Source organism: Lissotriton helveticus, chromosome 2_1 (assembly GCF_964261635.1).
Source record: "Lissotriton helveticus chromosome 2_1, aLisHel1.1, whole genome shotgun sequence".
Classification (NCBI taxonomy): Eukaryota; Metazoa; Chordata; class Amphibia; order Caudata; family Salamandridae; genus Lissotriton; species Lissotriton helveticus.
The window spans coordinates 1,142,795,342-1,142,823,250 of NC_136059.1; the positions used below are offsets into that span (position 1 = coordinate 1,142,795,342).

At 46.6% G+C, this 27,909-nt stretch overlaps 1 protein-coding gene across 2 annotated transcripts in view; it reads right to left on the reverse strand.

Moving 5' to 3' along the window:
• The window catches only part of CCDC171 (coiled-coil domain containing 171), a 2,807,212-nt gene that overhangs the window by 530,161 nt on the left and 2,249,142 nt on the right, over window positions 1-27,909 (reverse strand). For both annotated transcript variants that reach the window (XM_078675985.1, XM_078675986.1), the window contains one exon: window positions 5,623-5,768. In XM_078675985.1, the coding sequence (XP_078532111.1) occupies window positions 5,623-5,768 (146 nt within the window). The remainder of the gene's footprint in view (window positions 1-5,622; window positions 5,769-27,909) is intronic.

Sequence of the window (27,909 nt, forward strand, 5' to 3'; positions counted from 1 at the left end):
TAACCATGACGGTAATACGTCTGTATCTCTATGAGCACTGTTACCCCGGTAATACGTCTGTATTTCTAAGAGCGCTGTTACCCTGGTAACCACAGACGCCTTCCCTCGGACGAGGAGGGCTTTACAGCACGTTACCGCCAACCAATGGACTATTGCCGCCTAGCGACGCCTCCGTGATGAGGTTACGTGACCACACCCACCCGGAAGCGTCCTATTCACTGTTACCGCGGAGGTTGGGCGGCTACCCAGGCAACAGAAAGGCACCCTCACCGGGCAGACCCACGAGACAACAACCAATGGGACGCCCGCGTGTAGAGACGCCTACGTGACGTCTTACCACGCCACCAGGCCACGCCCACCCGGAAGTATTTGCCGCCCTGCCTCGCTGCATTAAAAACAACATACGGAACCCACTTACTTATCGTCGGGGTCCGGTAGAAGGGCGACGTAGGTACACTACGGGTGCCGAGCGTCGAGGGCGTAAGTAGGAACAACTTGCCTGCAATGAGCTAAGTATTGATCGCGCACGGCCAACCATTTGGGGCAATCATGATTCCAATGCCGGTTTTTGTTTTTCTTGTGTTATGTCATGATATAGGGTGTGCCAAATACGCTCCCACCCCCCTCCTGAGACCTATGGTGTTTATTCTTAACACCTCAAAAGTGAGACCCTTTTAACTTGATGATCATGTGTACATATTTTAATTTGATCGCAAAAATGTCGATCTTTTTTGGAAGATCTTCACTTGTTTTTATCCCTTAGTCACTACTAGCTCGTACCACAAATAGTACACAACACCTCTTATAGCCCTTGCGAACCCGTGGCTACTAGGCGGTGTTAAACATAGCGCTATTTTTCCACAGCTAGAGTGTCTTTCACGTTTGGAGCACCAATTTCACCATAAACCATTGTTGGCAACAAGGAGTAATTCTAAATGTTTGTCCTGTCCTATCTGTGTCTCTGTCCCTTACCTTTCAGGTGCAGAAACGATCAGTTGAAGCCTCCTAAACCAGGAGTAAATTAGGAATTAATCCTTTATTCCTAATTTTTTTGCACTTTTTCACATTTTTTATAATTTTCACATCTCACGTCCCTAGGTAAGGGTGGGCCTTAGAGTGCCCATACCACCAGGGTTTATCACACCCAGTCCTGAAGAATTGCCGGGTAAATTGACACCGTTTCGATGGCAAGAAACATGTTGACTACTCTATAGGATCCCACCATTCAATTAAAAGTGGACTGGATCCTTTAATACATCTTAAATTGTCTGTCTTTAGTGATCATTAATAAAATTGCTTCAGATACACTACTGACAATTTTTATAAATACCCTCATCACTCACTAATTTTTTCATTTTCACTCAACACGCCCTTTATTCACCATCCAGCTCCGCAGTAATCCTGGCGTTGCAGCACACCAAAGAGACACTCGGTCTCTTTGGTGGGGCCCGATGATGAAGCATGTCATCACTAGGTGGTGAGTGAGGGCCTTCTAAAACATCCTAGTGTGGTTGTTACTGAGCTCCAAGCGTAGTTCTTCTTCCCTATTTTCTCCCAGACACTCTTCTTTTGTTTATTGATTATTGACCGGGGAACAAGAGTGTCAGATACTCTCCCTACCTCTCTTCTTGATATTTCATCGAGAATAGATATAGACCTGGATTCAGATTGACGTGAGTTTAGGTCATTGCCTACGTAATGGCAAAAGGAGGGGCTGAGGTTCTGTGGTTTGCGGGACCGGACTCCATTTTGTTTGCATTGCTCGTGGCGCCATTTTGTGTTGCCCTCACGTAGGCCTATGGAGGTAAACGAACAAACAAAGTTGCATGGGCTTCGTTGTTCATGTATGCATTAACAGGCCCTTTTCGACTTGCGAGTGAACTGCAAGATGCTGACCCCGTCACCTGAAACTGACCTTTTGCGAAGCCAATTTTCCTAGCTGATCGTTATCTGAAATTGTCAATCAATGTTCAGGATATCGTTAACTTTTAGTTTTGTTTCTTGCACATATCTTATCCTACTCAACATCTGAATTGTTTCTTTCCTTACGACTTTTCATTACATGGGTAGTGCTTTCAATTATGGGTTTGTCCGGCTTGTGGAAATTGAATTTGGGACAGTCCTAATAATTAACTTGTGGGTTGGTACGATGTAAAGTGAGCTTTTCGGAATGTAATAATGTACGTGAAAATGTATTTCATTGGTCAGAATTTGCCGCAGTGGGTGTGCATTCTGCATTCATAATTTATCGAAAACAGCATAAAAGGTGATGTCTTGCTCTACGAACGTTGAGCAGTCTCCTGAGTTGTACACTGTGTTGTATTGCTTGGTTTACTGTTACAAGCTGCAGCTAATAAATTTGATCTTTGACGCCACCTAGAAGTATTCTGTGTCTCTGTATTCCAAGACAGGAGAACTCGAAGACTTCGGGTGTGTCCCTGGGTTCTAAGAAAACCCGCAATGAGCGTCTGAGCAAGTGTGTGTAAAAAACGTTCATTTTGGTAGTAATTTCAGAAATGCAAAGAGTGAGATATGCAGTATGAGAAAAGGCAAGGCGATGTTTACTTGTAATTTTAAATTGGTGTTGCACGTCGTGTTTGACCTGTTGATATAGGCTACCGTCACTTTGTAATGTTTGTGGAATGTGTTGAAGGTGCCAAACGTAGTACTGTGCCTGTTATCAGTGATGTAGTGTGAATGTGGCTCCGGGAGAATTCGGCGCTTGTTAAAGCCGCGCCTCTTTGTTATTTTTTTGTAGGCAAGCCCCCTCTGACAACGCCGAGGCCCACAACTGAGTAAAGGTATGTTTACCTTTGAAATTCTGGCCGCACTATATAAAATGAAGTACTCTGACTTATCAGTAATGTTTTGTTAATGTTCCGGCGAGTGAATTCCGCGCTTGAGAAAGCCGTGCCCCTTATTTTAGGGCAGCCCCCTCTGACAACGGGCGAGGTTGACAAATGACGAAGGTTTGTTTTACTTATCACCGCAAGTACTGTGAGTGTTATGAGTAATGGAGCGTGATTGAACACTTGTGAAAGCCACGCCCCTTTCTTTAAGCCTGCCCCATGTGACAATGCCGAGGCTCACAAATGAGTGAAGCTTTGTTTTTGTTCGCGCCACAAGTACTGTGAGTGTTATGAGTAATGGAGCGTGATTGGGCGCTTGTGAAAGTTGCGCCCCTTTCTTTATGCCTGCCCCCTGTGACAATGCCAAGGGCTTTGTTTTTGTTCCCGCCGCAAATAGTGTGAGTGTTATCATTAATGGAGTGTGAATGGTCTTGCACAGTGAAATCGGCGGCCATTTATTTATTGTTTCTAGTTTTGGGCCAGGCCCCTCTGACAACATTGTCGCCCACAAAGGCGTGAATGTGGCACTGAGTGAATTTCGCGCTTGTGAAAGCTGCGCCCCTTTCTTTATGCCTGCCCCGGCCCCTCTGAAAACGTGATGCCCACAAAGGCGTGAATGTGTCGCCGAGTGAAATACCGCGCTTGTGAAAGCAGCTCCCCTTTCTTTATGCCAGCCCCTGCACCTCTGACAACGGTGACGCCCACAAAGGCGTGAATGTTGGCCCGCGTGAATAGTGCGCTTTTGAAAGCCGCGCCCCTTTTTTTTATGCCAGCCCCCTCTGCCAACGCCGAGGCTCACAAATGAGTAAAGCTTTGTTTTAGCGGCAAGTACTGTGAGTGTTATCAGTTTCAGTAATGGAGCGTGAATGTGCGTGCATATTTTATTATCGTTTTTTGTTTTGGGCCAGGCCCCTCTGACAACGGTGACGCCCACAAAGTGTAGTTTGAGACGCCCATCGCCACTTTGACACGCCCCCGCTACTTTGACACACCCATCGCTGAAAGCAGAACTCCAATGCCCACAAGGGACTACTTTACCCCTAAGGTTGTTTGACCTTTGTAATGTATATGGTGGCCAGATGTATAGCCTATGTCCATCTGCTGCAACTCTCCTTTACAATGCTGTATTGGGTGTTGTGATTGGTGCTGTACTTCTTGAGATTACCCGCCTCAAAGGTTTCAGCTCTCTCTTTATAATAGTAGTATAGATAGAAGGGCTATTTATCAGCCCTCGTTATCCATGGATCTGTTCAACTGTCATTCACATTTTGCTTCCACCCATTAAAGCATACAGCAAGGGGCAATGTGCAAACCCACTTCAGCCCCTGGCACTCTTGCACTGCGTGTTTTTCCTGATCACATGTGCACATCCGCCTAAAATGAACTGCAGTTTAGTGCCAGGGTCCTACTTTGCCAATGTTGTTTTCTTTACATTTCTTATACCTTTTATTGTTGTAGTTAGCTTTGTGTCTTTGAACGATATCTCTAGCTTACATTAACTCAAAACCAACTGTACAATTTCTTCAAATCGATAAGAGTGTTAAATTCCTCGAAAGTGCATTGACAAAAAATGTCTATACTTGTTCTAATTACACCATTCTGCTAGTAGGAAGCACCCTTGGTTTTCTGTTAAAATTATATGCAATGGTAATTGTAAAATTTGCATTGTAAGCATATAGCAGCAGTGGCAGCCGGCATGGCTCACGGATGGTAGGTTGTGGGGGAGTTCACGGGGAGGGTAGCACGGGGGGGGGGGGGGTAGTGGGCAATGTAAAAAATAAATAAACTTACCTTGCCGCCGGGTCCTGCGTCTCTGTCCTCCTCTCTTCATCGAACTCGAGAAACAGGAAGCACAGCTACGCCCCCTCACCAATCACTACGCTGCAATGCAGCATTGTGATTGGTGAGCACCCAGGCTTCCCTGATCAATCACAATGCTGCAATGCAGCGTTGTGATTGGTCTGAGCCTCCTGGTTCGATGCTCAGCCAGGGAATGGGAGCCTAGGTATGTTCTCCACGCAGGCTGTAATGCAGCCTGCATGGAGAACAGGGAAAGTGCACATGACTGGTTTGGGTGGCCCGATAGTGCCGGTCAAACAGTCATGTGCACTTAGGAGTGGCAAACCACTCCTCCCCTGCCCTGCTCCGAGAGCAGAGCAGCACCGCCCAGCTGCCCGCCCGCAAAGCAGCACAAGCATAACATGATAATAACTCATAGTTATTATGATTTTATGTTTCTACTTGGCACTGCTTAAAAGCATTAAGGCGATAATCCTCTGCCATAGTCAAGGAGCCGCCACTGTACATCAGCCCCATGTAGGCTGAGGCATGGTTCCTTTTTTTCCTTTTATTTTTGAGACATATGCCTACAATAAGAAAAACAACCATGGCATATGCTTCCAAAGCTCAGAAGTTCCTTCCTGCTATCAAATACTTGGCCCCAGATGTTCTGGGACTGGAGTTAGAAATTTAAATTAACGGAGATCCATAATAGAGAAGTGACTGTGGCTGGCTATAGAAATGTAACACAGATTGGTATATTTTAAGGGAGATATTTACGTATGATTATGATTCTGGCAGTCTAAATGTTGAGGGGATATTTTTTCAATCACGTTTTTTTCAGTTTATGTTTTCACATGGAACTTTCTATCTAAAGATGCATTAAACAACCTACAGGTGAAACAGATTGGCTTATTTTCTGCTTCTGTAATATACTAGGCTACAGCTCTGAACATTAAAGTAAAAACTATCATGTATTTTAATGGATGCTTACTGGTTTGCTTTGCGGAGGGATGCCTCTGCCTGGTTGATTGACTCCTCCAACTGACGCTTTTCCTCTTCCTGCTCATTAAGTCGCCTGGCAAGCTGACGAACTTGTTGGTCTTTTCGAATCAGCGCCTGCTCCGCCAGAGCAGTAGGCTGAAAATAAGTAGAAAACACTGTTTATAAATAGCCCTGATGCTTTACTTCAACTTACAGGCTAGAAGAATGAACAAAGCAGAATACAGGTAGCCCTTTCTGTACCATGTTGATGTATACGTACGACATGAAAGAGTGTCTCGAGAAGGTTGGGAAAGCCTAATTTCGATTTTAATGTGAGATAATGTAGGAGTGCATCATACTCACCTATTGTTGGCACTTAATTACTATGTGTGGCTAATTTAACTAAAGGATGGGTAAATGTATTTAGAATATTCTATGTAAAGGTAAACGTGATTAAAACTCAGTGCATAAACGTGACTAATGGGAAGTATTGTATGGGTTGTGTTAGAGTTTCCAAAAATTAAAGGGTGAACTTTTGATATTGTGATGGAAGTGATTGATGTATTAATATATTTAGTGGAGATTAGACAATAGTGAATTATCCACATTCATTAACTATCGAGAAAATGTGCATTATTATGTAACCAAGTGCACCTGTTAAGTTGGCTATTATTTTAGGCCTAACGGGTGTTCATTTAATTTCATGTGTGATTTATTTTAGCCCAACGCTGTATTTCAGTGCAAGTATATGATACAGTTAACATTTGATTTGTGCTTAACCTTCAATGTGGAATGTTTTGCTGTATTTTCTCTCCACTGCAGGTGAGGATAAAGCTTTACTAGTTAGCATGTTTTGTTTCATAGTGAAGTGTGAAAGGACAGTGGATTGTGGTAACGAACACAGGGATGAGTTCCCATGGAGGAGAAGAAGAATGGCCAAGGACAAAGAGGATCGCTTATCTGTGCGAGAAGAGAATTGGAAGAATTTAGCCTGGCTGGTGGAAAAGTACCAGCAAGAAGGTCATGTGGGACATGTTTCTTCGAATGCAGTTGATAATGCTGGTTGATAATTGAGTAAGACAGACACCTTTGAGAACTCATAGGGCCATATTATCATGATAGGGCGATTATCAATGCAGCTAAAGCGGCGATAATGAGCTTGATAATAAGCCTTTGTGAATTCCCATAGAAGCCCAAGTTTTGGTGTTAACCTGGGTTTCTATGGGAATTCACAAGGGCATATTATCAAGCCCATTATCGCCGTTTTAGTGGCAGTTACCTGCCGATAAAAGCGGCGATAATGTATCGCCCTTGCTTGATAATATGGCCCATAGGGTGCAGACTTATGATTATGTATTTACAACAAGGGGTGGTGAGGGACAGAGTCTCTGAATTAAGCAGAATACTCTCACCCTGTCAAGAGATCAGGGCTAGATCCAACACCGTTTTTTAGCTCACTGCACCATCCCAGTTTCAGAACCTGGCTGTATGCAAATTAGTCTGTTCCTGTCCCAGTGCATGATGGGAACAGGGCAAACCAAACTACAAAAGCCAATTCTTACACTGGGAAGGAAACAAGCTTCTGGGGACCGGTTTCTGGCATTACAGCCGTCTTCGGCCCGGCTTGCTTGAATCCTGATGGTGCAATGAGCAAGGGACTCATGTCTGAGTATACCCTTCCACGCTTAGGGTGGACAAAAATATTTACAACAAGGGGTGGTGAGGGACAGAGTCTCTGAATTAAGCAGAATACTCTCACCCTGTCAAGAGATCAGGGCTAGATCCAACACCGTTTTTTAGCTCACTGCACCATCCCAGTTTCAGAACCTGGCTGTATGCAAATTAGTCTGTTCCTGTCCCAGTGCATGATGGGAACAGGGCAAACCAAACTACAAAAGCCAATTCTTACACTGGGAAGGAAACAAGTTCCGGGGATTATGTGGCTTCATGCTACTTGACTCATGATTGAAGTACTTCTCTTTAGGACATCATTGCTGAAACACATCCTTTCTTTTGAACCTGACAATCATTTCTTAGAATAGGGGGTCTTTGCTAGGATAGTGTAGGTAAAATAGCACATCTCTTCAGGAGAATTGGACAAGTTTTACTAATTCTGTATTTCGATATGCTTATGCTAAAAGTGGTTTATGTAAGCTTACTTTTGAATCTGTAATAAACCCTACTAAACCTTTTTCCAGTTGGTGACTGGATTAATGTGTGATCTAATGGCTTTCAGCTTGAAACTTAGAGACAGACATGTATTCCCCATTTGCCTCTCATGCAGTCAAAGATCCATGGGTAGTAGAAAGTTAATGGGCTCAGATTTTTTAGTAGGATTAAGCTGGAGCAAGGTCCTTATGCCACACACACGAATGCACACACACACACACACACACACACATTTGTGTGTGTCATAAGGGCCCCCATTGCTGACTGTCAATTAATTTTAATATTTTGTCACCTGAAGAGGGGCAAACTTCTGTTGGTGCTTGGAGTGCCTGAAAGAAGTTTGCTTGTGCTCAATACCTTCTGGGCACATAAAGTCTCCCAAAGTGAGACAGCCCAGGCTCATTTCCGGGTTACCTCAATATGGTGTCATGAGTGACAATGACACCTACTGATGGCTCTGGGAGAGAATGCGCAGCCTTTTCCAGTTTAAGGACTGAGTTGATGGGTGGGGCTGTGGAATCGGCTCAGGATGGCTATTACTGCTCCCAGCACTTCCCTAGCCATGTAGATCAGCTCACACCAATTTTTTCTGAAAGAGTGGAGGGATGCAGGTGGGAGGCAGGATGAGCAAGAGCAGTTAAGCATCTCCCTCTATTGCTAGAGAAAGTAGCTGTGTGACTGTGCCCCAACAATGAGCCGAACATTGCTTGATTTTTCTTACGTTAATAAAAAGTCGAAACAGCCTTTTATTCATGTGTGTGGCACAGATACACATGTCTGTGCCTCATCAAGGAGCAAAAAATCATTTGGATTTTTTCTGAGGCTCATAAATAATATAAACAGCCTCTGGCTCCTGGCTAGGACACAGACATGCAAGTTTGTGCCCAAGTATCGAGCCACAAGCCTACTGGATATTTTCTCTAGTATAAAATAAATAGCATCTAGTACTTTGCAAGGCACAGATGCATATCTAATAAAACAATCCAAACATCATTTTGCTCCTTGCTAGGGCACAGACACACAGTTCCTTCTTTCCACCAGATGATTTTACAGGAACGAGATGTGTTTCTGTGTCGAGTAATGAGCCAGACGCTGTTTGGATTTTGTTTTCATCTAGTAAAAGAGACATTTCAAATTTTTGTGTTTTGTAACTACTTGTAATTTGTGGTGAAAACAGGTGTGAAACACTTGTGAGATCCCAGAAATCTATAGTTTGTGGAAAAATATGAATATATATATATATATATATTTCTGCCAAGGTTGCGTTTGTAGATTGTTCACAGATTTGCAAAAGAAATTAATTGTTGAAAAAACAATTTGGAAATAAAACTGGGGAAAATGGGTAAGAAGGTACTTATCCAAAACATTTAGCAGAGAAGGCTGATCCACAAAAAACATACAATCACATTTGTTAGACTGTTCTGGTTGTAGACATGTATAGTGTTTGTAGTTTGTTCAAAAGTTCACAATAACCAGAACCAATATTTGGGTTGTGTTTTACAATGTATTTTTGATGTGTATCGACCAGTAGCGGTCGGTGGTGGGAGTAGCTGCCGGGCCGTGACGTGGGGAGGGGGAGGGGTAGGGTGCGGGGTAGTAATCTATGGTTTACAGAGGATTACAGGTAAGTAAACATATAAATAAATAAAATGAATTTCGTTGTATTTATTTAGGTGTTTACTTACCTGTAATCCTCTATAATCCATAGATTACTACCCCCCACCCTGCCCCTCCCCCTCCCCACATCACCGCCTGGCAGCTACTCCCACCACCGACCGCTACTGGTATCGACCATGCATCACTTATGAATACAAATTGAGGGGCAATAGAATATATGTATTTTTTAAATATCCCCAAAAATCTGAATATAGTGATAGGGAATTTTATGAACCACTCTACCTTAACCCACTGAAAACCCATACAAGTCTTGTACCCCTACTGTCGAAACGCACAGGGGAGCAAAGTTGGGAATCAAGCCTTGGCAAGGATATTTCCTTTGCAAGGAAGAGCGGAGGCAATTAATATGTTTTTGAAAAAATGCTAAAGGTTTGACAAACAAAATGTTCAGCACCCTATCCCTGGTAGGCAATCGGGGTAAAGGTATGGCACCCAGCTATCGAAACATTATTATGTGTAGCTATGAAACATAAATGTTAAAACACAACACGTCTATTTGTAAAGCACAAGTTCATCCCTCGGGGCACCTTGGTGATGAATACCTAGTGTTTATTGTTACCTAACTCAATGGTGTTCATTTTATTGACCTCAAGCATGAACAGTTGAATGAAGGCATTGAGATTTCAACCTGTGGCCATGAGGAAAAATGCAGATTTTTGGATGGGACGCATTAGTGCAATGAGCCACCAAATGCAGCCATCTTTCCTTACAGGACAGGGGTGATGTATCCAACCAAAAACAGATTCCCTAATCCAACATTTCGCTTTTAGTTGCTTTCCAAGATTCCCGAATGCACTTCACCAAGTTTATCACCCCTGGGCACCCTGGGTTTATAGAAAACCCATACATGCCTGATACCCCCATGCTTAGGAGACCCAGAGGAACAAAGTAGGTGGACAAGCCTCAGCAAAAATGTGTTCCAACATAAGGGAGACTGTAGGGAACTAACATTTTTGGGAAAAAATTTACCATTCTGAGAAATGTCAGGTTTAGGTATCTACTGGCTAGCCATCAAAGCAAAGGATGTCTGATACTTTATCGCAAGACCCGTTGCATGAATAAATGTTAAAATGTATGGTTCTGCTATGTTTCTCTGCAGTTCAGAAGTGGCACCTGCGACCGGAACACATGCGCCCTAAATCAACTTTCAGTTTCAGTGTCTTTGAAGTTTACCAAATGCATTGCACTCCTTTTATCGCCTGTGAACACCCTGAACTGATAGAAAATCCTCACACAGGAGCCATCAGAACACAGAGATTTGTTACTTCATGAGACTAAAAAGAAGTAACACACTTTAAGAAAAACTGCCCAAAAACTAACATACATCATGTTTAGTGGGTTTCCAACATCCAGCCAGTCAAGACAGGGGATTCTGGCTTACACAATTAGGGGCCAGATGTAGAAAAATTAGGTACACCGATTTCCAAATTCTGATTTTCTCTGAATCGCAATTAGAAAATCTGTATTCCTCATGTATGAAGTACTTTTATTACCAAATAGGACTTCCTATTAGGTCGTAAATCAACCTACCTCATGAATATTAATGAGGTAGGTCGCAATTTGCGGCCCATTAGGAATTGCAGCCATCACAGAGATGGTAGTCTGTAGAGGTCAGCAGACCATCATGTCTGTGGTTGCTTCCTAATAAAGCAATATTTTTTTTTAAATGCAGCCTATTTTCTGTAAAGGAAAATGAGATACGTATGAAAAAAAGAAACTTTGAAGTTTCATTTGTTAAGCGCAGGCAGTGGTCCGTGGGACCACTAGCTGCTCTTAAAAAAAAAATCAACATTCTCAAAGGGAAAGGGGTCCAAAGGGGACCCGTTTCCATTTGCAAATGGGTCACCTCCACTTTTGAAATTGTGGTAAAGTATTACTGTTTGGCGACTGGAATTCATTGGCAAAACAGTAACACACACCTTACTGATTCTGTATTTGGAAGGGAGGTCCAAAACATGCCCTTCCCAATACCAAATTGCAAATGTAAATTGCAATTCATTAAAACGGCTCAATTAGAAAAAAAAGCTTGGTATATCTGACGTCTAGGTTCCTTAGGTCATACAGGAATAGAAAATGCATAGCGGTGCAAAGCATAACATTGGAGTTTACTTTACAGGGCAAGGTGTCCTTTGTCCAGTTCAAAAAGTAATATGAGCTCCTTTGCATCAAGTTGAAACTTGCATCATCAAACGAATGTTTCCTTGAAGCAGGCTGTAATAAAGAGAAATGCTTGCATTTCTCCAAAAACTCATGCATTGTGTGTGCAGGAGATCAGAGCACATCACAATGTGTGAGATCTTTCTATGGTTGTCTAGACATAGGAATTTGTACAGGCAGGGTATGCTTCCAGTGCCAATCCTATTCTAGACACAACACACTCACCTCTACAAGGCTGTGGATCGCGTAAGGCAGCCTTTAACAGTGCCAGCGCTTAAGCTGACCAATGTTAATAGTTAAGGCACTGTGTTCTGTTTTTCTCCTTTGGTAATGCAGTGCATCAAATGTGGTTGCTATACTTCCCTTACATTAAAATTGACTAAATATGGCCCATAGTTGTTATACTTTTTCATATAGTCCTGAGTTTGATATGTCATCAAATGAACGGCGCCCAACAGTGATTGTGCCACAATTTAGTGATCTATGCTGGTATTATAGAAACAGTTGTGCACACTACATTCTCTAAGAAATTTCGCAATATTTGGGATTTTTGCACTTCAGAGATTCACGGCAATATTTGAATCATGACCATTTCAGGATTTATGTTTGTCCAATTGAGTAATGCAATAAAATATAGAGCAAATTAAAAATAAATTAAAAGATCTCCACATTTTTCATTATATCTTCGAAATTGACCGCTCAGCCCTCCACAGGGCTTGGTCGCCTCACTCACTGCTGCCACTCCCACCTGCCTTGTCGCCTCCTGCCTGCAGATTCCTTCGCTCGCTGCCTGCTGCTCCTGGGACTTTCCCGCTGCCCGCTGCTTCCGGGATTCCCCGCCGCTGCCTCCCTGCGGCCCCGCCCGCCCGTGATTCCATTCGCCGCCCCGCTCCCGCCACCCAGCTGCTCCTCCCTCCCGGCTCCTTACTTATGACGCCCCCTGAGCGACCGCGCAGCGGACGCGCGCAGCGGGAGCACCGACGGAGCGCCGAAGGTGAGCCAAAGGTAAGCCCGTCTGCGCCCGTCCGCGCCTGGACTGCGCAGAGTGCCAGGACCCCTGGCCCCGACGATGCCAGCCCACACGATGGACCTACGATGCCGCCACCCTCATCGCACTCAAACCCGACCGAACAAGAGCCTGCCACCGAGCCACCCCGAGAGGAACCCACGGACCCTTCACCTGTCAAGCCTGCAAGTTCACCTGCCTCCGGACCTGCACCACAGCTACCAAGCCGAGCATCCACAACAGCCACCTCAAGTGCATCCTGCTCAACACCCGCTCCATCCACAGACACGCCATCGAACTCTGGAACCTGCTCGACACAACCTCACCAGACGTCGCCTTCCTCACAGAAACCTGGATGAACGCCTCCTCAGCACCCGACATCGCCATCGCCATCCCAGACGGATACAAGATCATCCGGAGAGACCGTGTCAACCAGACTGAAGGAGGCATCGCCATCGTACACAAGAACACCATCCGCATCAGGACCGACTCCAACGACACCTTCGCCGCCGCCGAGTTTCTCCACTTCCAGATACACACCGACCCCAAGATGACCCTCAGAGGCACCCTCGTCTACAGACCCCCGGGACCACGTACACAATTCAGCGAAGACATCACGGACTTCATCAGCCCGCACGCCCTCCGCTCCGCTGACTACATCCTCCTAGGGGACCTCAACTTCCACCTGGAGAACAACAAGGACCGCAACACCATCGCCCTGCTGGACAACCTCGCCAACATCGGACTCAAGCAACTGGTCAACACCCCCACCCACTACGCCGGCCACACGCTTGATCCCGTCTTCTCATCCAGCAAGCACATCACCTTCAGCCACTCCACCGGACTTCACTGGACCGACCACAGCTGCGTCCACTTCAGCTTCAGAAGAACCACGACCCACCACCACCCGCAACAGGTTCCTCGCAGAAACTGGAGCAAGATCACGGCCGAGCAGCTCACCACCTCCCTCAGCCAGAACCCACCCGCCAGCACAACAAACCCCAATGAAGCAGCACGCAACCTCACGCAGTGGCGGACCGCCTGCGCCGATGACCTCGCGCCACTAAAGAACCCGCCCAGCAGACCCAGAAGCTAGAAAGCCTCCTGGTTCACCGACGAACTCAAGGACTCCAAGAAGAACTGCCGCACCCTTGAGAAAGCCTGGCTCTTTGACCAGACCACAGACAACATGACCGCCCTCAAAGACGCCACCCGCAAGCACCACCAGCTCATCCGCACCACCAAGAAGAATTCAATGAAGGAACGACTGGACAACAACGCCCACGACAGCAAGGAACTCTTCAGCATCGTCAAGGAGTTCTCCAACCCCAGCACCGGCAACAACGACATCACTCCTTCACAAGATCTCTGCGACTCTCTCGCCTCGTACTTCCACCGCAAGATCGCCGACATCCACAACAGCTTCAGCGCACCCTCCACGCACCCGACCGTCGAACCAACGCCCCCACCGCCACCCTCCGCACCTGGACCACGGTGACCACCGAAGACACAGCCCGCACGATGAACACCATCCACTCCGGATCTCCGACCGACCCCTGCCCCCACCACGTCTTTAACAAGGCCGACTCCATCATCGCACCCCAACTCCGGGACGTCATCAACTCCTCCTTCAACACCGCCACCTTCCCGGAGAGCTGGAAGCATGCCGAACTCAACGCCCTACTGAAGAAACCAACAGCGGACCCCACCGACCTCAAGAACTTCCGCCCCATCCCGCTCCTCCCATTTCCTGCCAAAGTCATTGAGAAGACCGTCAACAGACAGCTTGCAGCCTTCCTCGAGAAGAACGGATCCCTCGACCCCTCGCAGTGCGGTTTCCGAGCCAACCACAGCACCGAGACCGTCCTCATCGCAGCCACCGACGACATCCGAGCCCTGCTCGACAACGAGGAAACAGCGGCCCTCATCCTCCTGGACCTCTCTGCAGCGTTCGACACTGTCTGCCACCGCACCCTAGTTCAACGCCTCAGCAACATCGGTATCCAAGAAAAGGCACTGGAGTGGATCATCTCGTTCCTCGCCGGAAGAACACAAAGAGTCCGCCTCCCCCCGTTCCGATCCGAGGCCACCGAAGTCATCTGCGGCATAACGCAAGGATCATCGCTCAGCCCAACCCTCTTCAACATCTACATGAGACCTCTCGCAGCCATCGCACGCCAACACAACCTCAACATCATCTCCTACGCCGACGACACCCAGCTGATCCTCTCCCTCACCAATGACCCCGCCACCGCCAGAACCAGCCTACACGAAGGGATGAAAGACGTCGCCGAGTGGATGAAGAACAGCCGCCTGAGACTGAACTCAGACAAGACGGAAGTCCTCATCCTGGGACCATCGCCCTCCGCCTGGGACGACTCCTGGTGGCCTCCCGCCCTGGGCACCGCTCCCAAGCCAACAGACCACGCACGCAACCTGGGCTTCATCCTGGACTCCTCCCTCTCGATGACCAGACAAGTCAACGCCGTCTCCTCGTCGTGCTTCAACACCCTGCGCATGCTCCGAAAAATCTTCCGCTGGATCCCGACCGAAACCAGGAAGACGGTAACCCAGGCACTCGTCACCAGCCGACTGGACTACGGGAACACGCTCTACGCGGGAACCACAGCCAAACTACAGAAAAGACTCCAGCGCATACAAAACGCCTCCGCCCGACTCATCTTGGACATCCCCCGACGCAGCCACATCTCCGGCCACCTGAGGGACCTGCACTGGCTCCCCGTCAGCAAAAGGATCACGTTCAGGCTCCTTACCCACGCACACAAGTCTCTCCACGACCTGGGCCCCAAGTACCTCAACGACCGCCTGACCTTCTACACACCCACCCGCCAGCTACGCTCTACAAGCCTCGCCCTCGCCGCCGTACCACGCATCCGAAAAGCCACCGCCGGAGGAAGATCCTTCTCCTACCTGGCAGCCAAGACATGGAACTCCCTCCCCATCCACCTCCGGCTGACACAGGACCATCTCGCCTTCAGGAAACAACTCAAGACCTGGCTGTTCGAGCAGTAGCGGACCCCCTCCCCCAAGCGCCTTGAGACCCTTCCGGGTGAGTAGCGCGCTATACAAATGCTATGATTGATTGATTGATTGAAATTCAATGAGCTATTGATGCGAGGTTTGCAGCAACAGATAGCCACGAATGTGCCACAAAATATAGTGTTGTATGGGGGCACAAAAAGACCAAAGAGGTACATGTACTTAAACAGCCTAATGCCGTTTTTTTTTTTTTTTTAAAGCTCCGGCACAGTTACACGAACACCCCGGCAGTGAAAGGGTTAAAAAGTTAATTTTGTATCACGCCTGCTCCCTATTACTCACGATTGAAATTGTGCATTTGCTGTACAGTTGAGTCCGTTAAATCCATTATTTTGTATTTGGATCACATTTAATGAATCCAAAGCATACAGAAACAGGTGTCACCTGAAAAAAGCATTATGTGTACTTCTCCAGCATGTGGGCAAGAGAAATATTAACAATCTTTTCTTTGCACCTTTATGTGCCAAAATCTGCCCAAATTGTTTACTGAATCTTGACCTGGAAAAATGGATTCAATTATAAAATAATGTATTAATTGTTATTACATTTTTATAACTTATACTTATTCCAGTGCGGTCAAGCAAACATAAAAGCTGCGGGAAATGATACTTTAAGCGGTTTGCAAGTTTTTTCTCGGCCTCTTCTTGTGATGCACTCTTTATAGTTATCAAGTAAAAGTGCGGCTAAACTGTGTGGACGCTCATATTTCCCGGTGAGCGAGTGTTAAGCGGAGAGAGCGAGCCTCGTGGCGCGAGCCATCAATGCTAAGCAGCCGGTTTGCCACACCGCTCTTAACAAGGGCAGATGCGGTGCGCGTGCGATCGCCTGATATCAAGAAAACCGTCCAGTGGAGAATAGGATAAATCAAGTTTAATAACGCCGTTCTTAATTGTTCCCCCAATGCTCAGGTCTAATTACTCGGAGAACTCTCCAGACTGTCACTTGATATTAAGTTGTTGGAAGCTGAGCGTGCAATGGTGAGACAATCAATATACATTTGGAAGGGTGGAAGAATGAAATGCCTCGAAGCAGTGGGAACCAGCAAGCACCCAAAGCCCTCCGGCTCATGAGAAAACTCACGAGACAGCAGAGTGATTGCAAAGCAATAATCCACAGCACTGCTTTGCACCTCCAGCCCTCTGGGCAACAGCACGTGTGAGGGGAAAAAAGGTTAACATGGTCACCCTAATTACTGCCCACTTTCGCACACTTCATGTAGAAGTGAAGACGAGCCAATTAGGTAGAAAGAAAGATAAGGGGAGTTTTATTTGTATACTAATTAAACCCCAGATGAAATTAAAGGGAAAACATACAGTACTGTAATTGTGTCTGAGAAAGGTCACAGCGGGTGCAGTTATCAGAGCAATGCAGCCTTGAGATATTTCACTTAATCCATTCGCCAAGGTCTTCTTTTTCTCTTTGCATTTTAATATGAGCAAAAATGGAAGAAATTGCGAACACAGATATGGCATTTATCTGGAGACATTTCTTTCAAAAAGTTCAGTTGTTATACGAATGAAGGTGTAAAACGATAACACTGTGGCAAAATATTTAAAAACCATGATTGACTACAGTTGTCAGTCAAAAATTGCAGCACTCTGTGTGCCAACCTGTCAGATATACGAACATGTAGCACCCCTGTAAGTGCCAGCCTGTTGTTTAATAGAACGTTAATAGAACGTTCTATCGTGGTTTTCTATAATGTGGTATCATTCCAGGTGGAAGTCACACTTTGGATGCAGTGTTAAAATCCGAGAGTTCTTCAGAGTTACTAAAGAAATGTGGATCATGATTGTCTAGCAGTGAACAAACGGTGCAGGAGAATGTATTGAATTCTAATTGCATTTATATAGTGCTTTCGAGCTCTGACAAAGCTTTGAAGCACTTTGGGGCAGATTTGCAAGAAAGTGACGTATCTGTAGAGATGTGTCACTTTCCCTGCGCCACCCTGAGAAACCCTTGCGCCACCATGGAGCAAGGATTGACAGATGTGTCAGAAATTCGGACGCATCTGTTGTTGCAAAAGTCATGCATTGTTAGCATCGTGTCGCAAGCACGACGCAACTCCAGCAAGTGTCAACAAGAAAAATATCCCTTGGGTACAACTAATATCTCAATGACAGTCATTCATTCACACTCCACTCTATGGTCATAAATAATATAATACAAGGATAAAATGGTTATCAATACAAAAACACCACTCAATCATAGAAAAGCCTGAAATTACCGTTATCACAAAATGTAAATTTATTTAGATCATGTAGCAGTTAAAAACATTAAAAAAAAAACAGGTTATACATTAGCACATAAAAAATATATCCACAATATACAAAAAGGGAAAGAGACTGAAGACCCGTGGTGTTAAGAATAACACATCGGAATGTTAATTCATGGGAATCTTTATGTGAAAGTCAGAATCACATGGATCCGTTCTGACAAATCATTCCGTGACTTTAACTTGGAAGGATTGCGTCGACGCGTTTCGGTGTGTTGCTCTATGTGCACCACCTTTATCAAGATTAGTATTTCGTTACATCTCTTTCTCAACCAATATTTCGATTAAAATTGATCATGAAAATTGAATAATGCCTGGTGCTGGTCACTACGTAGGGAATTATCAAATTCCTTCTTGTAAACCATAGACCATCTGCATAAGGCTAACAGCAACGGACCCACTGTGAGGGCCCTATTGCGATATCCCTGATAGAAACTGATGATATCCTGTGTCTTATTCTCCTGTTTTAATATACAGGTCTTGAATTTATGAGCAACTTGGGTTAATCTTCAATTACGTATTCTAGTCGTTCTTGTGTGCTGCCTAATGTTCTCTAGCACTTCTTTGTTCTCTGAAATCCACTACATAAGATGGTTGCTTCTTTATACAATCATAATCCCCATGTACGGAGGACCCTCGAGTGGGGTCGAATTATGTGCTTCGCCGCGTCCGTGTTCAAAATGCAACTCCAGCAATGCATTGGGAGACCTATCCTCATTGTACTGCATCACTCCTTACACCTGCTCTAAGCAGGCGTAAGAATTTGACGCAGTGGTGTCCTAGAAGTGGTGTAGTGAAATCTTGTAGAATTCACTGCGTCACTTCAACAAGGCTTTTTTGCGTTGGAATGCCTGCCCTGACGTAGGTATAATGTGACACAGGGCTTTGTAACGCGACGCATCTCCCTAGATGCGTCACGTTGTATTTATTTATTTATTCATTTATTCAAGAGTTTTATATAGCGCTGGCTAGACCCGGAGGTATCAGAGCGCTTTACATGAGGTTCCACGAAAATTACACTACAAAATTACATCAGTTCCAATTTACATCAGTTGCTAGACAAACAAACGCAAGAGCATAGAAGACGAGATGATTGAAGTGTAGAGGGGAAGGGTAAAGGGATAGGAGGGAGATTCGTCCGAGCGACGAAAGGAAAGTCTGTCCAAAGTCCGGCTGGGTAGATGACGGTCGAGGGGAAGTCCCAAAACCCATCTCCTCTATAGCTATTAGGTAGCTCCACCGGGAATTGGCCAAATAGCTCGGTCTCAATGGGAGAAACAATTAAAGAAACATGGAGGGCAAAATAAATGGAGCGTAGTGGGGAGGGGGCATGGAAGGAGAGAAAGGGGGGATAGCGGCAGAGACAACAGGGAGAGACGAAATTAAGTCTGTCTAACGGCCGACTGGGTAGGTGGCGACCAAGGAGGGAGTTTACGGCCCATCTCCCCTATAGCTAAACCAAGTAGCTCCATCGGGCATTGGACAAAATAGTTCAGTCTCAGTACATTGAGAGAGGAGAGAAGGAGACAAACATAGAGGGAGGATGTGGGAAGAGACGAAAGGAAGTCTGGCTGAGGACCGACTGGGTAGGTGACATCCGAGGAGGGAATCCCTGAACTGTCTCCCCTATAGCTAAACCAGGTAGCTCCATCAGGCATCAGACAAAATAGCTAGATCTCACATGACGAGGGAAACAAACAGATAGACAGGGTGGGGACTAAGGGCCAGGACAGGAGAAGGCAGAGGTCAGCAGCAGGCAAGTGGAGAGGAGTAGAGTGAGGAGATAAGCAGGGTGGGAACCAGGGCCAGGACAGGTGAAGGCAGAGGTCAATAGCAGAAAGGTGGAGTGGAGTAGAGCGAGGAGGGGTAGGGGAAATTAGTTCGGCAAGAAGTTCCCATGTATCTGGTGGGCTATAGTTGCCAGCTTAGCCAATGTGCGGGTACTCGGCTGATTCTCCGGTGCAGTCTCAGGTACAGTCAGGTTCTTCATGATTTTTGGTTTCCCTATTTTGCAGGCTGGAGTGGATCTTTGCGTGCGGGGTGTTGCCTGTGTCCGGGACGTGTGTGGTAGAACCTCGGTCAATATAGTGCCCCGGTTTTGTCACAGCCGTCTAATGAGTGTGCCCGGTTCCTTTTCAGGGCCACTCGGGCAGCCATTGTCACGGGATGGCACAGTCGGCGGTGAGCCCTGCCAGGGGGGCCCCAAGTTTGCATTGTGGCTGTTCCGACTGCTAGTGCTGTGCTTCTCCCCCAGGGCGCAGCTCCCAGGACGGACGGCGAGAGACATCCGGTGTGTGCAACTTGTGCCAGAGGGGAGGAAGGTGGTATCCTAAGCGCAATGGCAGTGCGTGTAACCAGTCCGCCACGTTAGGGTCAGGCAGTGACTGTCTTACTGTATCCAGCCAGCATGAGTAGCAATGGGGGGGTCTCGCGTGCGATATCGGGTGGTTCGCGGGGGGGAGGGGGGTCAACCTCCTACCTCCTCCTGTCAATCGTGATATTCAATTCCTCGGGTTCCGACTTTTGCCATATGTATTAGTCACGGTACTCTGTGGGCGCCATTTTGGAAGCAGGCAACTCCATTGAAGAATTGCGCTCAAACCCACAGCAGGGCGGAAGTTCCCACAGTTTAATAATGGACTGACGCCTCAAACTCCACCACATAATAATCAGGGACAGGGTCCTCACCTCCAAAAAAGACAGTTCCCTCGGCAGTGTACCAAAGATCATAACTAGACGTCCTGCCTGGCCGCCATCTTAAGGCCAGGCAAGGCATCCGGTCATATTATTCAGTCCTCTCTCCCGATAACGAGCCCCTGGATGACTGACCCGAAGAATTGTTATTTTGCCGGACTCCTTTCCCCTCATTTGCCGTTCACACCTCCAGGGGATCCCTCGAAGACACGCAAGGCCGCGGAGTCTGCTCCGGCAATTGGCAGGGTGAGCTGCACTGCTCCCCGGTGATTTTTCAGCCTCCGTGAGTTGGCAGTCGTCCTTTCCAGCCTCGGTGAGCAAATTCGTTTCTTTACCACTATTGTATCTCCAACGTGTCATCGGGCTGTGGAGAACTCTAGTCCTCGCATTTTGGGATTGGAGCCGCCGCTCTGGCGGCCCAAAAATGACGCAAGTGGCTTGTAAATCTGCCCCTTTGGTCCGAGAGACACGCTGCTGTGGAACCCAAGGTTGGTAGAGGATCCAGTGGCTATTGGCTATTGTTTGTTATTGGTATTAGTTGTGTGCTCTCAAAGAAACCATTCCATGCAATTGTTCAGTTTCTTTCTAGTAGATTCATTTAAAACGGATTGATGTGATCATTAGTGAGGCTTTTATGACTTCATGCAAATGGTAGGTGAGATTGTCAGATACTTGTCAATAATTTGGGAGGGTGGTACCCTTACTAACTTAATTAACCCACTCTGGTTAGATCAAAACACCTTTCTGAGAGAATCTCGGCTCATCCTCTGATAGCTAAGGCACAAGCAGCAGGTGATCCTTGGAGAAGTGCATACTAATTTCAAGTGGTGCCAACAGTTTCAAAGTAAAGAGCACAACACAATAAAATTCCCAAATCAATCTAGAAAAAATAGATAACATTTTGATGAGCCAATAGACACCAAGATCATCAAAAAAGATTAAGGGGAACTGGATGTAAGACTTTCTAAACTTTTAAGGTAAGGAGCATCGAAAAAAAGTCGAGCACTATGGAAAAACAACAGTTCGCCGAGTTGGCGATGCAGCGAGCGCAATGTAAATAGTTGTATTTATTTACTTACTTACTTTACTCGTGGATACAGTATGGCCAACTCCACTACCCCCATTCTGCCCCTCCCCCGCCCCGCCGCTCCGCAGCACCCCGACTGCAAGTCGCCACTGTTCTCAGGTCCAGAAATGTTCTGATAATGTGTTGGAATTGCCAGATTTATCATGTGCACTAGCCTATGACTGGAGAAAGTCTGTCACCCAATACTAACAATTTTGTCGCTGTCCCTCCACCTCCTGTTTCAGCGGTTCCTCTTTGACTTACTGTTGAATTACTTGGAAACCCCTGTTTCAGGATGGAGTGACCCAGCTACCACTGGCAGGCCTATGTAAAGTGTCTTGGCCACTCCTTTATCAGACAGGGACAAAACTAGTTTTCCCTTCTTCTGTGGCTGGTACCTGACTGTCTAGTGGGGTTGTGGGAATGATTAGGGGAATCCCTCCCTGGTATCTCCACGCAAAAAGAGGTAGTGCTAAAAGTGCCCTTTGTTCTGAAAAAAGATTATGCAAATGATGGAGTGAATGTCTTCTCATGTTCACCATTAAAATGTGGCTTACTGTATTAATAAAAAATACATGCAATATGCTTTTCTGGAAGGTCTTAGGATCGTTCACTGTTGATCTTAAGGAAAAAGCTGGTATTGACCTCAGAATATTCAACACACCAATGTTAAATCCGCGCGCCAATAGTTTCTCTACCTATGCTTCAGTGCCCCTGTGCCCTCACTAACTACATTTTCAATTGTAGGTGAAAATAGTGTTAATGAAAGTAATTCAGGATATGTACACAACTCATGGGGAGTTCAAATTTTACCAGTAAAAGGTATATTTTGGCATGTTTTCACTGTAGCTGACACGGTTATACCTACAACAAAAAAAGCATTCATTGAGTAGCCCCTTCTCTCCCCACATTATAGATTTAAATACGAGTAAAATATGAGCTGAAATGTATCTTCGCTACCAGGGCCTTATTTTGGTGACATCCTGTTGCAACAGGAATGTTCCCTGTATGGTGTACTGGCATGTTGCCTTGCCCTGACTGCCCAACTGCATGTAGTTGGCCCTGATCTCATGTTGAACTTGTGTGTGCACAGAGGCCTAGGACTGTCCCTGACAATGTGAGGTTCAGGACCTCAAGGGGTGCATGAAGTGTGCTTTCATCAAGGGGAGTGGCCAAGCCCTAGCTGGAGTAGCAAGCATTCCAGTGCTACTGTCAGATGCCACCCCAGAACCACCCGTAATCCTGTCCACTATGACATATTTTTACACCCTGAATGGCTTCTTGAGCAATGTGGCGCCATTTGCTGGCCAGTGGCACCACTGGTGAAACCCCGCTGGTGAGCTGGACGGCTGTGTATCTTGGACTGCAGATTGGAGCTAAAGCTGCAGTGAGGGAGTGCAGCACCGGAAGAGAAGTGAGGTACACCCGATCTCAGACGCAGCTGCAGCATGGGCCGTCAGGTGCCCGGCACTACTCGTGCCTGGCCTGCTTGACTGTGCCATGCAACTAGTGTTGATGTCACAAGAGGATGTGGAGCAGGGGCCTGGCCTGGGACGGAGAGCTGCGTGCTGCTGGTGTGTGACTGATTCGGGCGGAGTCAGCACGGGAAAACAAACATAGTGGACATGCACCTCTTCCTCCTCCCAGCAGTCTAGACTGGCTTCTGTGTGTCTTTGGAGCCCCCTCTTCTGTGAGGGGGTGACTTGCCCAGAGGCTTGGGCTGTCAGGTGCTGCTGGGTCGGCATGATGCAGAGTGCCACTGACCTCTGGTGCATGGTTGTGTTGTGAGACCTGTAGGCCTGGCTCCTTAGTGTACTGGACTAGCGTTCCCTAGTCTCCAGTGGCTGTTTTTCTCTGCATGAGAGTGCAGCCCTACCTCACCTCAGTGAGATAAATACATGGCTCTGGGGTTTGAGTTTGCAGATGCCACCTGGACATTACGTAGCTTAAAATGGTGGGTGGCTACCTTATTGATCTGGGTGTCATCTCCTACAAGTGGATAGGTGGAGAAGAACTTAAATGTGAAGCTCCTCGCAGATGCTGATTTAGAGACTACAATTCCATTCTATAACGTAGCAGGAACCATGGGTCGTGGACTGAAAGACAACTCCAGAATCCACCTATGTCCTGGCTGTACTTTGGGGGTTCAATAACAAAGGCGATTTTAAACAAACTCTCTGACAGCAAGATGCGAGATACATTCTCCAAAACCCCCCAGATTACAAGTGATAATGGATGGTATAAAATACTTTTTCACTTCGCCAGCAGAAATCCGGGGATTGGATACAATCAGTGGATATCTGGCGGTCCAACACCACCGAGGCTGCAGAGAATACGCAGACTGCGACCCAGAAGGAAGGCAAGGTGGGTGCCAGATGGTCCCCCTTCCATGCTTGGAGAGGGGGAAACAGCAGATTTCTTGCTGGCTTAGTTGCTCCATTCTGAGGTGGACTTTAAGCTGATCTATGAGATAAGATCTCCCTCCTGCGCCCTTCTCCACGCCCAACTGGATATCAATTGCTATATATTATAGAGGATTATAAAAGGCCCAGGAAAATATGAATTGACAGGCCTAGATAGACATTTGGCGAGTATTGGAATACCAGTTCCATCAGTTGACACTAGAGAACCCTGCAAGCCCCCATCTCAATGGAAGAAATACAATCACTAATAGACCAACTAACAGAAAAACACCAGGAATGGATGTGCTTCCGCCTGAATTTATGGAATTAAAAAGGAACAAATTACCCCTAAATTACTAGCTGTGTATGAGCATACACTGAATAGGGTGCTCTGCTAGAGTCCACGTCCACGGCCACAACTGTCGAGCTCCCAAATGATGATACAGATCACTTAGATGCCAAATCTTTAGGCTGCTCTCACTCTTAAACACTGCATGTGAGGTTCTGGAGAAACTACTAGCTGACAGGCAGGTAGTGGATCCGTGTGAGAGGCTTAATTGTAGGTAGGAGCATAATCCATCTGTGACGGAACTGTGTTGGCTTGGATGCTGACATGCAGAGCGCAGAGGGAGGGGACAGAGCAGCATGGGATGTGGCTTCTGCCTCTGTTCAAAGCCTATCACTGCCGGAGCAACATGTCTGAGACCCTGGCACTCCAGGTTCACAGAATGCTGGCAAGAACACAGCCAGTAGTGCATGCACAAGCGAAGATTCCACTTACTGCTGCTGGAGCAGGGCTCAGCCGGGTGTATTCTCACAGGTCCTGCCATGTATTTAACTCTTTTGCTGGCAGTGGTGAGAGGTATTGCTGCAGGGTGAGTACTCAGACTGATAGGGCACCAGTTGCTGTTGGGATCAGTACTCCTGCAGCATGAGTACTCACAGCAATATGGGAAGCGGTGGTAAGAGCTGCTGCTGGAGCATGATGACTCCTGACTGTGGGATGAGTAGAGAATCCATCTGTGGGAAGCCTCCTTCCACCCTCTCCAACTCTGACAGCTAACAGGTGTCTCTGCTTTACCCTGGCAGTGGGTGATGAAATCTCTGACTTCATCAAAATGGCCTATCAGACCATTTATGTAGGCATGGGCATGCATGATTAGCTTTCTTGAATGCGTCGCCTCTCTGACAGGTAATGGGGCAGGGCCCACCTTGGCTAAATAGGGAAATAGGCAGCCAGCTGCCATTGGATGTTAGCTTGTCACTGCCCTGCTCAGTAGCAGCTTCCAGTGCCACAACCTGCAGCCTGCCTCGACTGCTGTTCCTCCTTGGCTGTTGCAAAGTTCTTCTTGCCAGATCCTTCCATTTTGTAGGGGGAATTGCGAGGGGGCCCTCCGGCTAATGCGGAGGAGCATCGCCCCAAAAGAAAAATAAAATGATAATAACAATGTTATTATCATTTAATTTTTAATTATTTGCTATGTAAGCCGGTTTGGGTGGGGCTGCACTTCCTGCCGAGCAGGTTAAGGAATGGTGGCACTCTCCTAAGTACGCATGAAGGTTTGGACTACTGTCTCGGGCCGGGCAAACCGTCATGCGCACTTGGCATGTTCTCCACCGGGCTATGTTGTACAGCCCGATGGAGAACATGCCAAGCCTCACATACCCCGGCTGAGCGCCAAACCACGAAGCTTAGATCAACATTGTGATTCGTCAGGGGAGCCGGGAGCCTGGGTGTCTCCTGGTTCGTAGACCTGAAGAGGACAAGGACAGAGGCAAGTAGCTGCCGGGAAGGTAAGTGGGTTTTTTTCTTTGCCTTTACCCGTTTTCTTTTTTTGTTTCTTTTTTTTAACCTCCCCCCTCCCGCCCCACCCCTCCACTACTGCCCAGTAGCAGCCGCTAGTGTTTTACAACTGAGCGATCAGGTGCGTTCCTCTGCTAGCAGAGGTGCTAATGTACTGTGGCCCACCTCAGCTACTAAGACAGAGCAGTGGACTCCGTGCCTGCTGCAGAGCTGTTTGTAGGATGCTGCTGTCAGTCACAGATTTTTTAAAACAGTAACTGTGTAAATATTTAATATATGCTCAGAGTGTGTCGTGGGTTCCATTTAGCAAGGGGGAATCCCACATCTATTAGGGAGTCCCACAATCAATGTGATAATTCAAACAATCCAGAGAGAAATTCTTAGTTCAATTATACTTAGATTAAACAAAAAAGACTGGCAAGGTTTCCGTTGTTTGTGTATATTCTCCAAAATCTATGCAGTGATCAGGGTGACAATATTTACGAAGTGCAGACTATACAGTGCTTTATTGAGTGTGTAAATACCTAAAACACAAGACACTGAACCCCTGGTACAACATATCACTTTGATGACGATCTGGTTGTGGGTTATTACACATTTATATCAATCACATTGGATCTTTGAACCAAAGGGGAAGATGCTGACGTTTTGACCCTAGGTAATTGAACCAGTCTCCACAGGATTTAGTCATCTGGATTAGAACCTACTGAGAGTTTTAAGGACTTGCTATCCACTTTATTGGGACACTGACAACTAACCGACATCTAGTCTGGATTATGACAATGGGTTGCCTAAAGTGCATTGGGATTGACTCCGCGAACGTTCCTTATCCTTCCTATTATTACGACCGTACCATGTCACATACCAATATGTGCAACAATACTGTGAATACTCAGCCAGTACAGGTTTCTTTATTTTCTCTCTGGGGAAGCTAAGCTCACAACAGCGCATCCATGCCGAGAATCACAATCTCATGCACTGGTACAATTGAGTATAAGCAGTATTATTGAGACCGCGCATATTGGTACATGACATAGGGCCTCATTACGAGTTTGGCAGAGTGGGAGTGGGACAGCCCCACACGACCAAACCCCAGTCTTCTTCCAATCTGGCAGGCAGTCCCCACAATGGGGACATCAAAATCAGTACCTGCAATGGCATGGATTGCTGCAGTCCATGCCGTGTAGGTACTGGGGTGCATGCACACAGGGGGGCACAACATGTGCCCCCCTGCATGCACCCACTGGCCCTGAGGCAACAGGGGGCCCTGTAGGGCCACCTTGATTTCCCCTCTTCCTTGGTTTTCATGGCAGTCTCACTGCAATGAAAACCATTGTAGAAACTAAACTAGTAATATGCTTGGCAGGACTGCGGCGGTCAAGCCAAGCATACTGCGGCCTCAAGACCGCCGTGCCACTAAAAAGGGATCTCTGATCCTTGATGGTTGTGGCGGTCCCAGAGCAGCCCGACCACCCTGGCCGTAGTAGGGTGGTCAAAAGACCCCAATGCCGCACTCTTGCGAGTCTGGCAGTCCATGGACCACCAGACTCGTAATGAGGCCCATAGTATAGTCGCAATAATTGGAAGGATAAGAAACGATCATGGAGTCGATCCCATTCAACTAAGAATTTCTTTCTGGATTGCTTAAATTATCACACTGATTGTGCGACTCCCTAATTAGAACTGGATTTCCCTCTTGCTTAATGAAACACACAGCGCACTGTGTACAAATGTATTTACCCTGGTCTCCATGGATATGAAGGGTGGTCATTGTGCCACATTATATGTGTAAAGGTTAATGCACCCATTGCAGATCTACATCTGTAATCTACAACTTCCAATATCAGTAAGGCAGCACAGAGGACTAAACAATAAACAAGAGCGCTATCACAGTTTCAAAAACATGGTGAGAGCTAAATGGATTCATGAACCTGTGGCAGAAGTGTGTGCCAAGATTTCTGGTTTCACCCATCCTCTGAGGCAGTTA